This window comes from Ascaphus truei, chromosome 5 (assembly GCF_040206685.1).
Source record: "Ascaphus truei isolate aAscTru1 chromosome 5, aAscTru1.hap1, whole genome shotgun sequence".
NCBI lineage: Eukaryota > Metazoa > Chordata > Amphibia > Anura > Ascaphidae > Ascaphus > Ascaphus truei.
The window spans coordinates 153,203,655-153,221,547 of NC_134487.1; the positions used below are offsets into that span (position 1 = coordinate 153,203,655).

Genomic DNA, 17,893 nt, shown 5'->3' on the forward strand with positions numbered 1-17,893 from the left:
ATTTAAAGTTCTGTTGGTAAAATACAGGCAACCTTGTATAATATGTTGTAATTTTATTGCAGTTCATAGACTGCTCTATATTTATGAAACTCTAAAATTAGAACGCAAACACACCTATCCCAGCCCTGAAGGGTAAAATAAGTAATCTTCTGTGATTTACATTATCAGTTATACAAGTACTGCTAGTGGTAAAAAATATCCAAATGTAAGCCTCTTAGATTTCTATCGTAAATTAACATATTCTAATTGAACCTTCTTGGTTACATCCATGTCAATGTGTATACATCAATAATGTACGTTCAATGTTTCAGGATTTGCATTTTCATGTCCCATCACAAATTATGCATCTCCTCTGCCTCTGATTGGCTCCCGGCGCACCATGTGACCGCGTCACAGCACGGGAACACAATCCAGTAGTATCCCCTACTGCAGCGGTGCGCAAACTGTGGGGCGCGACCCCCAGGGGGGGCGCGACACTGCCGACGGGGGGCGCGGGGTTTACAGAGGCCCCGCGCGCTTCCCGAAGGCACTTAAATTAAGTGCCCGGGGAGCTGCAGGGCCTCTGTAAACCTAACTTACCGTGGCTCCGGCGGCTTCCTCCCTGCGGTGCCATGGCAACGCGGCGTCAAAATGACGCTGCGAGGTCATGTGACGTCACGTTGCTATGGCAACGTGACGTCATTACGCCGGAGCGCGGGTAAGTTGGGGTTGGGGGGGGCGCGGGAGTGAGGGGACAGCCGTCAGGGGGGCGCAGGGAAAAAAGTTTGCGCCCCCCTGCCCTACTGGATGACGCGCCACAGCAAAAAGAGGGCCAGGAAGCGAGGAGACACCGGGCCTGCTAGTGAGGAGGTAAGGTTTGGTGTGAGGCACGCACTGCCGACGGGGGGCGCGGGGTTTACAGAGGCCCCGCGCGCTTCCCGAAGGCACTTAAATTAAGTGCCCGGGGAGCTGCAGGGCCTCTGTAAACCTAACTTACCGTGGCTCCGGCGGCTTCCTCCCTGCGGTGCCATGGCAACGCGGCGTCAAAATGACGCTGCGAGGTCATGTGACGTCACGTTGCTATGGCAACGTGACGTCATTACGCCGGAGCGCGGGTAAGTTGGGGTTGGGGGGGGCGCGGGAGTGAGGGGACAGCCGTCAGGGGGGCGCAGGGAAAAAAGTTTGCGCCCCCCTGCCCTACTGGATGACGCGCCACAGCAAAAAGAGGGCCAGGAAGCGAGGAGACACCGGGCCTGCTAGTGAGGAGGTAAGGTTTGGTGTGAGGCACGCACGTCGCTGCGTGCGCCGCCGTCACCAGTGGGGACCTAGCCTTAGCGATACTGGTAATGCTCTTTGCTTCCTTAAGTGGTCCTATTCTTCTATTTTGAATGGTAAAGCTTTGCTGTGTAACTTAAAGTCCTGTCGGCGAACATTTCTCTGACTCTGGCCATAAGATGAACGATCTGAAGGTGACCATACTCAAAGGTAATCTTAGAACACCGAAAGAGAGACGGTTGCATGAAAACAAATTTATGCAACTGTTCGGGACACATAGCGGTGGCCTAAACCGAGACTGCAGTTTCATGAGTCACTACCCTGACACAAGAGAACTCTCTTCCCATGAGTGCTAAAGGCCATGTCTATACATTCTGCGCTATATGAATGCACACACAGCTGTCTCTTACACATACATATGTACAATGTAATTCTATACCTATATACCAATAGGGACCACATAGTATCTACACACACCAATAGTAATGCAACACCCTCTAACATTTCTACACCTACCCATACCATTGGTATACACTCCCACCTTTTGTAAAGCGCTGTATACAGTGTGGGCGTTTTACATTTATATTTACACACATACACACACACTTACATCACTAACATCACTAACATTCAGGGACCATTTAACACCTTAAGTTATATATCGCATACTGCACAGGGGGAAGGGATTTAATTTTTTTTGCCTACAGAGGCCCCGCGCTCTTCCCCAAAGCATTAATGCCGGAAGAGCGTGCAAGGTCTCTGTATGCCTCACTTACCTTGTCTTCGGTGGCTTCTGGCCATGGCAACGCAACGTCACATGACGACGTGACGTCAGATGACATTGAACAAAAGGTAGTAGGAGCAGACATGAGGGTGCAGTGGGGAAGAGCAGGCAGTGGGGCGCAGACTAAAAAGTTTGCGCACCCCTTACCTACGGGTTTAACTCCAGTCCTCAAGATCCCCCCAATAGGTCATGTTTTCAGGATTTCCCTGCTTCAGCACAGTGGCCACTGATTGAGTTACATGTGCTAAAACAGGAATATCCTTAAACCCTGACCTGTGGGGGGGGGAGGGAGGGGCGCCTTGAGGACTGGAGCTGAACCCTTAGGTCAGGTGTGCGCAAACTTTTGAGGATTGGAGGACTGGAGTCGAGAAACCCTGGGTTAACCCTTTTGTTGCCAAACAGCGCACGCACACACAAAATTACTTGGCTACTGCATGTACTGTAGTGACTGCTAACAAACCCTATTTTTAGATTTCCTTCTGTAAATGTATACAAGTAACATAATAATCATACTACATGAAAACAAGAAGCCCATTACATAATCACAAAAAAACAAACAAATGGGTCAAGCTCCCAAAACATGTTCTGTGTGGTACTGTACTTCCCCCTCCCTCACTATTAGCATCCACATTAAATTGAAGACATATGTTAATAACTTGCTTACAATTGTGTAAGCCAGATCACACAGATTTTGACTACGCAAAAAAGTCAGGAAAATAATTATGCAGAATTTGATGCATCCCACTATAGCAAGCATCAAGTAACACTTCATCGAATTCTAAATCCTTCAAGTTGTTACTCAACGTTCTCAGCGATGCAAGCGCAGGAAAATAAATTAAATCCAATTTGATGGAAAATAACTGTTTTTAAGCTTGATACACAAAACTCTAGGGTGTTCTCATTTCAACACTAAACCATTCCAGTGCAGGGCTGGATTGTCCCAGCACAAAAACACATGCCACAGTACTTACAGTGAATTTGGCCTGCTCATTTTAATCACTTCCAGGTCAGGGTCACTGGAGTTGAGGTTGTTCATATTTGAACGCTGGGTACAGCTAGAGTTCACAGAGCTGTTTGCATTGGATGAACTGACTGATTCAGCACTGGAGTTCACACTGTTTCTTTTTTCGTCTGAAAAGGAAAAAAAAAGTCCCATAAAGATAACAGGGAAATAGAGAAAACAATTAAACAATTTTATAGCATAACAACTAAAAAAAAACAGATCAGCCTATTTACAGTATTTGGTTTCAGGGTGTTACCTAGGAGTTGCAGAGTTATAAAGGATACAACTTCTCTAGTCTATATGTGGTACAGTGCCTGGTTTTCTACCTCTACCAGCTTAACAATGCAGTATCAGCAAACAAGCGCAAACTGACAGTCCAGAAAGATGAAACTGCTTGAGTATTTTCACCACATGCAAGCTCCAGGAAATCAGGGTTTAAAATGGCTATAAAGCTAAAAGATCGCACACATTTTATTGTACAGAATCCTGCCCCATTCAATGTAATGAGTAGCGGTAAGAAGTGCAAGAATGCATTAACCACCTGAATGGAAGTCAGTGCAGCAATAACTGTGTGTTACCTACTGCTCGCTATATTGAATTGGGCCCTTACAGTATGTTAGGTTTAACAAATGCACTAATGAGTTCCTTTTCTGGATTACAAAGCAGTTCTTTGGAAAAACTTTAAGTGTCCTAGAAATCACTAGAGCTAAAAAAAAACAAAAAAAAACAGGACTGTGTCTATATTTATTAAAGTCATGTTATAAAATATCATTTTGTTCTGCTCTCTTTCAGAAAAGCTATTTGGTTTACTGGTATTATGCGTTGACCGTGCACAGACCGTCTTGGTGGGCTGCTGTGACACACAAACTACTTCCACGCTATCCAACGTATCACTTTACAACGAATGGCACATCCAACGCTTTACAATGCAACCCTGTGGGCCGTTTTTCGAGCCAGAATGCGTTATCCGACGCCTGAATGCGCTATCCAACGCTCACCGCCACTGATTAACATGGGACTCACTTTACAACGGTTTCACTATCCAACGCTACTTCCAGCACGGATTCCGTTGGATAACCGAGGACTGCCTGTACACACACATATGGTCAGTGTTCATTTTACTTGGAAATTTGATTTAGTATTACAGTAAGAACTTCACTTCGATTCAACCATATACAAAAAAAAAGCAAGAACCCAAACAAAACAAAGGGGTAAACAAGAAAACAATAAACAAAAGAGGTTCTAGCTGCAGAAGTGGCCCAACATTTATCAAAGGGAACGTTTCCATTGCTCTCAATATGGTGCTGTAATTTTTAAAGAACTAGAGGAAAGTGCAAAAAAAATAGGCATGGTGCAAAGTAATAAAAAGAAAATATACTGGGTGCTTATTAATGCAGGATGGTCCATGTAACCAATGAAGAAACGTGAATGGATTAATGGTAATAGAACTAGATCATAATACAGTAGATTAATCAAAAGAATGAAGGAGCACTCTTCATGAACCAAATTGGTGTATATATGTGCGTGTGCATCTGGGAAAATACTGTGGCTATCTCACAGTAAAGGTTGAGCGATTTCTGTGAGGTTCTGCAGTCAGACGAATGGCCCATCGGATTAACACAGCGGGGGTCCCTGCATTTAAATGGGACTGCAGGGACCCCTGCTGTGTTAATCCAATGGGCCATTAGTCTGGCTGCAGAATCTCACAGAAATCTCTCAGAGTTTACTGTGAAATAGCCACATTTTCTCCAAGGCTGCTGTATGTAAGTATGTACTGTATGTATGTAGAACTGCTTCCCCTCCCCCCTCTGGGAGATGTACCCTGACTACAGTCCTGTGTGGAGCTCGGTACCTGTTTGGCTCAAGAGATGCTGAGTGTTCTGCGATGACATGGGGAAACAGGACAGGCTCATGTTGAAACATGATATTCTTTCTTGGCGTCAGCGTCTCCAGCCATAGTGGGCTCCAGAAGAACTGTAGGCAATCCCCACTATGACAGTCTATTATCCCCATACATCTGTCTAATAGATTGCGACTCAGCCAGATATATAAATAGGGATGGTCTTTATTCTGCAGCTACTGCACGATATTCTTACAGCGATTGCAATCAGTTAGCAGGATAGCTTCCAGGCTTCTGGATGGTACAGGCCTGCTGGTAATGATGAGGCCTCACTAGAGTAGTGGAATGCACCCAGCCCATGAGGGACTGAGCACATGTCTTCCTCCCTGCCGGGAGGAGACATGGCTTACATCCTCATCCCTTGAGGAGGAAGAGGGAACTGCCTGAACCCCACCCTGTGAGGGCTGGGTTCATCTCTATAATTTAGGACACCACCACCTTGGTGCAAAAGGGGAGGGCACAGGATCTGCATCCTTATTGGACACATGCAGACTCCCAGGTCATCTCCACTTCTGCCACTAACAGAGGCTACAGGAGGGGAGAAAAACCCCACAGGATAGCCTGTCACTGTCTGGATCTTACTAGAACTTACATGACAGGGATGGCAGAAAGGTATATTACATATAAAAACGACCGCATCGGCACCAGAAGAGTCCGTATAGGTGTCTGCAACAGTTTGGATCCCGCTTCCGCATCCGGATTCAGGGCTGTGACGTCAGCTGGACGGGTTTCTACGGTGGCCGCTTGTGGTCAAAAGAAAAAGCAACGCGTTTCGCCTACTCTTAGGCGGACGTCACAGCCCTGAATCCGGAAGCGGGGATCCAAACTGTTGCAGACAACTATACGGACTCATCTGGAGATGACGTGGTCATTTTTATAAGTAAGTGCAGAGTTATTTTCATGTAATAAAATGTATATGTCTTACTGAACCTGGTTGTCTCTGCACCCATCCACACCGAGGGGAAGACCACACATCGTGACGTGGATACTGAGGGGGACTCCTGCCCTTACCCTTATTACCATACAGAATGGATAAAAGAAAAGAAACCTTTGCAAGATCCGGCACTCACACAGGGTCGTGTGAGTAATAACTATCTATCTATATATCTATATATTCATCTTCCCATCTATATATAGATCTTGGTCTGGCATTTGATTACCAGCATTAGTGCTTTGACTGGGGCATTCAACCCCTTGAGCACTAAGCTAGGTATACAGCAATTCATTACGTAGATTACTGTGTGTACTTTTTCACCAATATGTGCTAATCTCCTGAGAAGGAGTCAGATATATAATTGTTCACCCTGTGCTCCCCTATTTGATTCTGTTTGTTTGAGTTACAGCTGACTGGTCAGATTTCCGTGAGCAGTAAGGCCCGACATCAGTGAATCCGCACAAATCTCTCCTCTGGTGGTCTAGGTAACCGGACGCCTGCATGTCATGTGGCGTCCCCCGTAGTCAAGGCATCTGTGGTCATGCAGCTGAGAGCGGCAGTGTGCGCATGCGCACAGCTGTAAATTAAAACATCCAGCCATCCGTATTACAATGTGAACAGAGCAGAGTGGAGCAAGAGTAAGGCAGCGGGTCAATTGCTCAGGACCAGCATAATGTTCGCATGTCATTGTAAAGCTGGGCAAAGAGTGCCGATGTCCACCCCGAACTGCGATTACGTCTCAAGATGCGTCTAGAGGTAGCCAGGGTAACACAATAACATAGACAAAGCACAACTAGCGCATGCTAGCAAAATGAGAACCAGAGCAGTAGGGAAGATGCGGAAAGACACGCAAGAAACCAGGATTAGTGATGGGGAAAAAAGGGGAGTGAAGGGGGAAGGGTGTGCAAATGGTGCGTGAAAAGGTGGCCATGCAAAATGAAAATACAGAATTGCCATCATTGGAATAAAATGAATAAACAATTTACAGAAAACAGCCAAGTTTAAGGTCTTCATTGAGTTCAATGGGTGACATGGTCTTGAGATCGAAAATGAGCCTGGCTTCATGTTGTAGGAGGAGCTTGCCTCTGCCACCTCTACAGGATGGGTTTTGTACCTGTAAGATAGGCATACATCTCGTCGTGGCCAGAGAGTGCCTATGTTGTTTAAAATGTCTGGCTACAGGTAGGTACTTGAGGTCTTCATCTTCAGTATTGCTTTGTAGAGCCTTCCTTATTGTGGAATGATGGATGGCAATACACTCCTTGAGCATCCTAGTGGGCTTTCCAACGTAGTATAGCCCACAAGGGCACCTAATTAGATATACTACGTATTTAGATTCGCAGTTAAGGAAATTCTTAATCTTAATTGGAGTCCCACTGTGGGGATTAGAAAACGTAGAGCCAAGTTGCATGAATTGACAGTTGGTACATCCTTTGCAATGATATGAGCCCGGCTTTCTAGCCAACCACGTTTTGTTGGGTGCATACTTGTGGACGGGATCTGAGTCACTGAGTAGATCACCCAGACTTGGACCCAGTCGATAACAGAACAAAGAGGGCTCCTTAAAGTAAAATTTTCCAATCCTGCTGTCATTTGTTCAGTATATGCCGATGTTTTTGCACAGTTCTTTTAATAAAACGTGATGCTGTGATAAACGCACTCACAACATTAAAGCGATTGGGTTCAGAGTCCCTCATAACAGGTGCTAGCAGAGTGGGTCTATCCTTTATCAGTTTGGTAATTACTTCAGCGCTGTATTTCTGATCCAGGGGATATGTTGTAAGGAATTGCAGGCATGCCTTAATACCATCCTTGTGGGGGATGTTGCTGTAAACGGATTCTACATCCATGGTAACTAGCAGTGTGTTGGATGGTAGTTGGTTGATGTTGTTAAGGTTATTGAGAAAAGATGTGGTATCTTGTATAAAGCTGTTGGTGCTTTTGACTAAAGGTTTGAGGATATTCTCCACTTAGCCTGATATTTGTTCAGTAAGTGTATCCATACCTGTTATAATTGGTCTGCCCGGGTTTCCTGGTTTATGGATTTTGGGAAGCATGCAGAAGATCCCAACTCCTGGGTTGTCAGGTTGTGAGGCATGCTTGCAATTCCTTACAACATCTCCCCTAGATCAGAAATACAGTACTGAAGTATTTACCAAACTGATAATATACATTCTCACACACAACTACTTCAGCTTCAACAAGGAAATGTACCTACAACTAATGCGTACTGCAATGGGTACCAAGATGGCACCGCAAAATGCCAATCTTTTCATGGCAAATCTTGAACAAGGATTCGTAACTACATGCCCCCACAAGCCCTACAAATTTTACAGATACATTGATAGCCCGTTTATAATAGGGATAGAGGTTGAAGGAAACCTAAAACAATTCCACGAGTCCCTGAACTCATTCCATCTATTAAACTCAAAATGAATTATTCGGCAAACCTAGTAAACTTTCTAGATACAACAATAACACTGAAAAATGGAAAACTACACACCTGTATATAAGAAACCACAGACAGATGAAGTTACCGTCACAACTCCAGCTTCCATCCCACTCATACAAAACAAGATATCATACACAGCCAGGCTATAAGATACCACCACATATACTCTGACACTGAAAACAGAAACAGACATCTCACAACCCTAACTGAATTGTTCAGACAGAAGGGATACAAGCCAAAGACTATTGCCAGAACTATTACATCTGCACGAAAAGCCCCACGAGAACACCTGCTACAATACAGACAGAAAGAACCTACCACACGCATACCACTAGTGGCCACATACAACCCTACCCTAGAGAGACTACAAAAAAAATCAAATATCTGCGACCCATGCTGGCAGAGGATGTGGCATTAAAAGAAATCTTCCCCAAACCTTCCATTCTTGCATTCCGGCAATCACCAAACCTCAAACAGAAAATAGTCAACAGAAAACTTCATAATGCAACAAGAAAACTTACCGGGATTCAGACGTCGTGATGCGTCTCCATGACAACGCGGTGTCAAATTATGCTGCGGGTCACGTGACCCCGGAGCGTCATCTAGCGCGGCTGCAGGTAGGAGGGGGGGCTAAGGTTGAAAGGGCGCATAGCCAGGTCCTCAGCTTTTCGCTTAAAGTATCTCAATGTTGTAAGCCTAACGCCACCCTTTGGTCGTTTCCATGACAGACCAGATTCAGCCATTAGGGTTATTTTTGGAATTCTATGTGTCGGCATACATAATGTATGGCCTAACCAACGCCATCGTCTATGTTCTATAATGGACGACACATTTTCGGAAATGTCGCATTTTCTGCGAATTTCAGCATTGCCTGAAATGTCATACTTAGTACATGCATACAAATGTACTCGTAACGAGGCCACCAGGTTCTCCCCTTACTACCTCATGTTTGGAAGGGAGGTCAGGTTACCATTAGATTTCAAAAACGCTATAAGAGAGGGTTGGCGTTTCAGGCTTGCTATTAGAGAAGGTTGAGGTTCCTTACAATGTACCTGATCTCAGGCTCGCTAATAGAGAAGGTTGAGGTTCCTTACAATGTACCTAATCTCAGGCTCGCTATTAGAAAAGGTTGAGGTTCCTTACAATGCATCTGATCTCAGACTCGCTATTAGAGAAGGTTATGGTTCCTTACAATGTACCTGATCTCAGACTCGCTATTAGAGAAGGTTGAGGTTCCTTACAATATACCTGATCTCAGGCTCGCTATTAGAGAAGGTTGAAGTTCCTTACAATGCATCTGATCTCAGAAGCGCTATTAGAGAGGGTTTGGGTTCCGCAGAATATCACAACATAATTATAGGGTTCCTTGACCAAAAAAACGTTGACTACAACTAATATAGATATTTCACATTATAACATAGTGCAGCATGTTCAGTCTCATGCGATGAGAATATTTTTTTCTTAAAACACAAACTGTTACACTTTACTGTGCTGAAAATACTTCCATATTATATAAAAACATAATTAAAGCTGCTATGACCTACAGTACTCAACCATTTATTATATTACTTGACAACAATAAACTGCAAAAGCAATGGAATCGTGTCTTAGAAATATGCCACCTATGCTTCTACAGGTAGTCAACTAGCAGAATTGAAATAACTTGGCATGCAAGTTGAGTCCTTCTCTTCTGCGTATGCCCCCTCAAATGATAAATTCATGTTCTCCGGCCATCTGAATTATTTTTCCAATATATTCCACCACGAGGCCTGCCAGATTGTCATTTGACAAATATGCCTGGGAAAAAGTGATGAAAATAAACAATCTTCATAGTTTCCGATCATATGTTTCTGGAGTGAGGTTGAACAGCTCAATAAGAGAGATGGATGACCGGAGAGTGCCAAATGTAACAATATTAATGGGGCTGTGTTTTATGCTCCAGCTCCAGCTGAGGGTAATGTCTTTGGAACTAAAAGTTGCAATTCAGTTCTCACTCACTTGTGTCGTATATTTATATTGTTTGAAGATCTGTCCATCAAGTTCACCTAAGGGAAGGGCCAGGTAACTGTTGGTACATGGCAATGGAATCAAACGTTGGTAGTAACAGATTCTACTGAAACCTCTTTGATTCCCCTCAAAATAGGAATGTTATATTTAGAAAAAAAAACATACAATATACTGCAGTATCTTGACAAGGATGATGGCGATACAGGCACTTTTAACTTAGCAGTACTATTTCATAAGGCACCTTCCGGTGCAGTTAAAAAGTGAAGAATGCGCGACGCACCACCGCAACGAAAAATAAATGAACTGGAGAGAGGGTAACTACAAAATTAGCTTTTAATAATTCATCTGATCAACAGACCAGCAAAAAAATGGAGCCGACATGTTTTGTGCTTGTGCACTTTATCAAGGATCCCGGATTAAACCACCCCACAATGTTCCGGTGTAGTTAGACACCCTATGTCTCAAATGAAGCAAAAGGAGAGCAAACCCATTAAAAATGAAACTAATTTATTTCCAGCATGGATGCAAGCAGCACAGGGACACAAGCCCCCACCTACGCGTTTCGAGTGTTAGCTCTTTATCAAGGTGTATGAGATATTCAATAACAATAAGACATTTATACCTGCTTAAAGTGCTGGCGACACCAATCCCCTTCACTTCCTGGTCCTGGAAAATGGCACGCAACATTTGACGTCATGGCGTCATCACGTGATCAAAACAATTACAACTTTACTACACCCTGTACAAGGTACATAGTGTATAGTATGAGAAGCATTGGACCTCATAGGTCAGTAATGTGTTCAATAATGTCATTTTAGTTCTTCTCTCCAATTGTTCCATTCCCATACCCAGCATGTACCTGGCCAGTTTAAGGCAAGTTTTAGAATACTCGTTGTCTCGTCTGTATGTATTATGTCATATGTATTTATTAGCTGTACCCGGTGTAACATATGCCAATCTAGGAGATCTGAAAGGTTAACTAAACATAACTGTTTTTGCCTATCCCTGTAATGCCTTGCTTTCTTCTGTCCCCTTTTCCCCACCTTACTCTCTCCTCCAGCATGCTCTGCTCCTCTTTGCACTCCCTGCCTTACTATGTCTGCTCCTCCCTATGCACACTACACTCCATCCTCTCCTACTCATCTCACCTGTCTCCTCCTCTCCTTGCTGTCTGTTGCCCCCTCCTACTCACCTTGCTGTCTCTCCTCTCCTTGCACTCCCTCCTTCCCCATATGCACACTGTTCTCCATTCCATTCAGAGAGGGAGAGATATGCAGCCTCACTGGCTGTCTCTGGGTGAGTGACAGGCCATTCAGCCTATCACAGAATGATGTGCAGACATCCTTCGGCTTTTATATAAAGTATATAGATGTAGTGACTTCAATTTCCAAATAGCTTTACTTCACTGTTATTCATGCAACCACTACTGGGAAGAATCTTAGCCGTCCTTACAGTGCTTTCATTTAAAGCAGCCTCCAGAAAAAATGGGTAGAAACAGAACACACAGTTGAGTTTTGTGGAGAAAAAGATGGATCCTTAGCTAGGAAAAATAAACAGATCTATTAATAACAATATATAATTGTGTATTCAAAAAAAAAAGCAGCATAAAAAGGCATTTATCCACTCTCAGTTTTCCAAATACAAAAAAGCTCATAGGTATTATATGAAGTTTCATGATATGAAAAAAAACAAAAGGCAGAGAAAGCAAAAAAGGTGCTGGAACACGTTCCCCTATTAAAACACAAAGGGCAATCTTTACTAAGAGGTATTACACAAGATAACTTTCCGTACTACATAACTTATAGCCTATTCAAGTGAATGGGCCGGAAGGTGTAGTATGGAATCGCACAGTTCGGAAATTCTGGGCCATAATATTTTCTTCCACTTCTATTCTGCAACTGCATACATTTGCATGAAGCTCTTCTAAGCAGTTTACAGTGTATGAGCGGAGCAATAAGCAAGTGAGAAAAATAGTCGGGCAAAGTAAAACACACTTGGACGGATTCTTCAAAAATGTTTTCTAAAAAATAATAAATATTATAAGCCAACTAACTTAAAGAGCATGATTTTGGGACAGCTCAGTGTTAACATTCAAAAGCAACTGGAAGATTGTGTGTGCCATTTGGCCAGGGAATTATGGGAACGTGAAAGAGATACTCAGCGTTGCTTTCCCCACCTGTCAGTAGCAGTTTCAAAAACCATCACCAGCCAAGACACATTTCCAACTTTCAAATTCAAGCTCTGAAGATTGGTTGTTTCCATGAATTAGTCACAGCTCTTCTGTGTACAAACTCTGTGATTTAGGAGCACTGGAGCATCGCCAGATTACAGAGGTTTTTCACACTGGGCACTCAGGTTGGGCACATTTGATTATTAATAAGTTGTGATAGTTTAAAAAATAAAAAAGAATGCTTGCCTTGTGGAGAACTTTACATGTTTTTCTTGCATTTAGCCACAGCTGTTCAAGGATCATTATCTGGTAACAGTTTGTTTTGGGAGGGATTCAAGTGCCCAATTCTCTACAGCTCTCTCTTTAGCTAATAGTAGTTTGCATTATATGAAGCAACCTTTTTTTTTACATCGGGAGACCATGCCAAGTTATCTTGTGTGTGTGTGTTCAATCGGGGAGCATTTTATGCTAAATTACCTATAATCCTTGACAAACTTTACAGAATGATTCCAAATCAAAAACGTGATTTACGCTTTACATCCCCAATTTATGTTGGGTACATTGATGCCGCCCAGAGATCAGCTCTAATGCCCGCATATAATCTGCCTGTTTCTCAATATCATATCCCAGTGTTGGGTACCTGCCTATACGGTAACATGTGAAAATAAGTTAAGAAAGGGAAACAAATAAAAAATGTTTTAATGCTGGATAAACGGATGCCTTTGCTGGATAACGGACATTGAAAAGGTTTCAACATTTTGGGGGGGTGGGGGGGGGGTATTATATATTGCTTTGAAATCTAATTTTCTGCATACACCACCTCATTCCCCCATGTTACATAACTATTTCTCACAAAGAGCAAGCATACAAAGCTATATATATATATATATATATATATATATATATATATATATATATATATATATATATATATATACATACAGTGGTTGACAAATCACCAAAAAATCTACTCGCCACACAAAAAAATCTACTCGCCACCTAGTACCAAACGTGTGCTGCTTGGGCCAATATTTACTCGCCCATGGGTTAAATCCACTCGCCCGGGGCGAGCAAATGTATAGGTTTGTCGAACACTGTATATATATATATATATATATATATATATATATATATATATATATATATATATATATATATATATCTCTAATTACTTGATTGCCTCTATTCAATTTAGTATGAAGCAGGGTAACAGAGAATGGGGCATTAATGTCCATTCATTGGAATGCAATATGATACTTTATTAACTATACCTGACCTTGCTTCTCACTATGTTTAATTTGGGCCAGTGAGTGAATTTCTCACAACTTTCAATTATTGTCAGATTTTCACTAGAACTGTTTATGTCATTTGCCAATTAGCTGCCACTGCCAGCAACCTGTTGAACTCTTATAGGTTTAGTAATAATTTATTTATTGATGCTCAATTTCAGCTTCCACTAGCACAATCCAGGAAAGTAAAAAAAAAAAGTAACATGGAGCGCAGCCGAAAAGAAAGAGAACTGGAGACCGGATCAAAGGTCAAAAATAATAAAAATGTATTGGCACATAGTGCCCGTGAGCAAACTGAAGTAACACGCTGACGCGTTTCACACCGTAGCAGGCGCTTTAACAAAGCATCAAAGTTTACATTGCGGATTTTATCCTGATATATACTCAAGATATTATCTACAGCTTTACCTTATAATGGCTTGATCAAGGATAGCCTGCAGCACTACATGGAGATTAATTTCTCCTAAAGTATAAATCCCCTAGCACAAACAAAGGACCAACATTGCATTGTAACATTTATTGGTTCTTAGACCATTCCTTAGGGCCATGGGCTTTTGGGCAAACCAACAAAGATTCTGTTCATATGCAAATTTGGTGCATTCACCTACTGAAGGTTTGCAAATTAATTGGTTAGTGCTCAAATCTAGTGCAGCCAGCGGTCACTGATTGGAAGTTTGGGAATTATGGAAAAGTGGTGCTGTTTAACAGTTTTTTTTTGTTTTTAACTGAAAAGCAAAGAATCATTCTTACTTGCTGTACACAAAAAGTCTGATTTGAGTTCATGGTTACAGTTCAAAAACTATTTAGAGGACAATACAGAATCCATAATATTCACTCTCTCCGCTCTGTCTCTGACTCACTCAATTCTGTTCTATTCTTTAAAACTAAAATGACTGATTTTAATAAGAGGTTTACACTGAGGATCTGAGACCATTGGAATAGCCCATGGGGATCACTTTCCATGTTCTTCTTTTGAATTTCTTTAACAACCTCACTTTCTCTAGGTCGGGGGACTTGGAAGAGGAGAATGGAAGCAATGCGGCACCCATTTGTGCTCTGGTCTCAGTCTCTGCTGGAGTAGAGCAAAGCAGTGGTCTGCTCTGATGGCAGACACAGCCGCTTGCTGGGATTCCTGGGACATTTAAGGGGTTTATTCAAAGACCGAAAGGGACTCTGCATAGTCACTACTTGCTGACAGAAGCTGCTTGATGCAGCGTCCAGAGTTTAATTTCATGCGCCTCTGTTGTGAGAGAGCATCAGTTTTGACTCCATATATTGAGATTCTTCTGGAATTCCACCGCCATTACTTGAATATAATTTCGACTATGTTTTTCTTTATCAACAGAATACATATAGATATTACAGGGAGTGGCAATGCCTGGGTCAGTGATTCACACGTATAACACTCAAAACAAGAGTTTTTCACAGTGCAATAAATATGAATTATTATTAAGTGACAACAGAATAAAACAATAAAAAGGAGTATGTCCTTGTGGCCTCCCTCCCATCTATGCAGTAATGAGAGTCTGAGGGATGGAACAGTAACTGTGGCTTGTTTAATACATTATGTTTATGTCCTAAACCAAACACTGGCAGCTGCCAACCTAGATGTTACGCAATGGTGGCTGCAGGCCGGCCTGAAGACAGTGCCAGGTGTCAATTCCTCCCTAGATGTTATGTTGTGTAACTTCCTGGCATATACTGCAGTTTGGACGCTGGCTTGTTTGGGCCCCCATTAGATGGTCAAAATAAAATTGGATGCCATGTTTAATCTTTGACAATGAGATAATGACGATGGACCAGTGATGGCGGTAATGGTGATTGAATTGTGAACACACAACAAACCAATGCAGACAGTGGCAGTGAGTGTAGTGGACAGGATGCAATCGATAATCATCACCAGAGACTGCAGCAGCAGCAGCTTCACTAGTCTCATTCTGATCACTACTTGTTTTCACTAATATTCCCTATCACTATTCTATAAATAGAACCTGTGTTGGGTTCAATTGATGATAAGTGTAATAATTTAGTGGCGGTGGAGCTAGAGCACACAATAGAACAATAAAACAACAGAACAGTTGTGCATAATCTAGTGATGTGACAAACTTCAACAATGAGTTAGTTGTTAATATGATTGTCAAAGCTACAGTAACTGGAAAAGTGCATTAAATGATGAAGCATTTTTCATTTTCATCATAAGGTAACAAACAAAAGAAAAAGAAGAGATATGGAACAGTAATTGTAGTTTAGGACATACATACAAATACAAGCCAAGAACTGTGCCAATGTCAACTTAGATGTTATGTAATGGATGGCTTGTGGCCAGCCTACAGTGACAGTTGCCAATTACTAGAGGCAATGTAGTGCCACTGGCTGGCCTAGCACAGCAATTGGGGTGCTGTCTTGTTTGTAAAAAATATAATCATATATATATATATAATGATTAGATTAGATTTTTTACAAACAAGACAGCACCCCAATTGCTGTGCTAGGCCAGCCAGTGGCACTACATTGCCTCTAGTAATTGGAATAACTTAATTGGTATAACCATAACTTAACTCAGTATATATATATACATACTTATATATATATATATATATATATATATATATATATATATATGAGTTAAGTTATGGTGAGTAAAAAAAGTGACAAAAACCCTCCACAGCAAAGCAAATACAACTGTATGCTCATCTGCATGTCTTAGGCAGGTCTGCAACCCCACCTTTCACCATTATCACCCAGCACACAGCACTTCCACTGCAGCAAGGGATTCTGGGGAATGACATGCAAATGAGCACACAGTGCCACTTTTTGCTTCAAAAACCATTTTTAACATGGTTCCCTATAGGCTTAAGCTTGCTGCATGGTCAACAGCTTTGAGCACAGCCAGGGTTAAGGTGCATAGCCAGAAAACCCACCCACGGACAGCTTTTTTTTTTTTCCTCCCGAGAGGGTTGGGGGAGACCCTCCCCTCTCGCTCATCAGATCCCAATCCACTTCAGTGGTTCGGGTGCATGCCCTTGGACTGTCCAACCGAGGTACGGGTTCCCTGAAGATTTCAGCCCGAAAACCTAGGTCTCCAGGGACATTGATGCCTTCCTCCGTTAGGATTCAGGACATCCGTCTCTTCCTCCCTCTGGCCCGAGGCCCGTAAGGGAGTTCGCGTCATCTCCCCTCTTTCGAGGGTTGTGCGGGTGCACCCCAGCCCCGAAGGGCTGGTTGTTCGAATGCCATCCCCCCTTAGCCCTAAGGCTCAGGGGTTCTGTGGCCTGGGGCCTGGACACCACCTCTCAACGAGCTAGAGGGCCAATTATGCAGCCACAAAGCTTATCCAAGTGTAGTTTCCGTCAGTCAGCCGTGTTATTTCCTTATTGTTGTTAGTGAATTGAATTTAGTACAGAATAATCTCTGACCAGTCGTTCTAATTAATTATTGCTGTTCTTGAATTACTCAACTGATTTAGTCAGACAGTCACTCAATGCTACTAGACAAGTGGCAGTGGAGTGGACAATGCATTGATTCACACAGATATAACACGGAAAAAAAAGTGCTGACCTGGTATTCTCATGTTATTACTAATCATTGGTCTGAGCAAAAATGTATTAAAAAGGAATATGTCATTGTTTTTGGGGCCCTCCCTCCCAGCCGTGTGTTACTGAAAGATGGAATAGTAAGGCACGTTCTATGGTGCCGGGCGCGTGCTACGCTGTATGCGCGCGCTGATTTTTAGTTGGCTGACGTTAGTCAGCCTTTCTATAGATGTGCCACGTGCGCACGGCAGGGAGAGGGGAGCCGACAGACAGCGGCGAAGATGAAGAAATTCATCTTTTCGCGCCGCTGCCTGCGCTAAAATTTATGTATTGGTGTTTATGTGTGTATGTATGTATGTATGTATGTATGTATGTATGTATGTATGTATGTATGTGTGTATGTATGTATGTATGCATGTTTGTATGGATGTGTGTGTGTGTGTGTGTGTGTACACACAAAAAAAAAATTATTAAACTTTTTTTTTAATTAAAACAAATCTTACTTACACTCCCCTTACACTTACACAACATATACACACACATACACACACATACACGCACATACAC

General features: G+C 42.6%; 1 protein-coding gene and 1 long non-coding RNA gene across 7 annotated transcripts in view; one reads left to right on the forward strand and one right to left on the reverse strand.

Annotated features, from left to right (window-relative positions):
* The window catches only part of ARHGAP26 (Rho GTPase activating protein 26), a 547,512-nt gene that overhangs the window by 142,419 nt on the left and 387,200 nt on the right, over nucleotides 1–17,893 (reverse strand). For all 6 annotated transcript variants that reach the window (XM_075601056.1, XM_075601054.1, XM_075601057.1 and 3 more), the window contains exon 20: nucleotides 3,010–3,169. In XM_075601056.1, the coding sequence (XP_075457171.1) occupies nucleotides 3,010–3,169 (160 nt within the window). The remainder of the gene's footprint in view (nucleotides 1–3,009; nucleotides 3,170–17,893) is intronic.
* On the forward strand, nucleotides 1,188–4,277 carry LOC142495499 (uncharacterized). The gene is made up of 2 exons (XR_012801750.1): nucleotides 1,188–1,246; nucleotides 3,834–4,277. It is a non-coding gene; the product is annotated as an uncharacterized LOC142495499 (long non-coding RNA).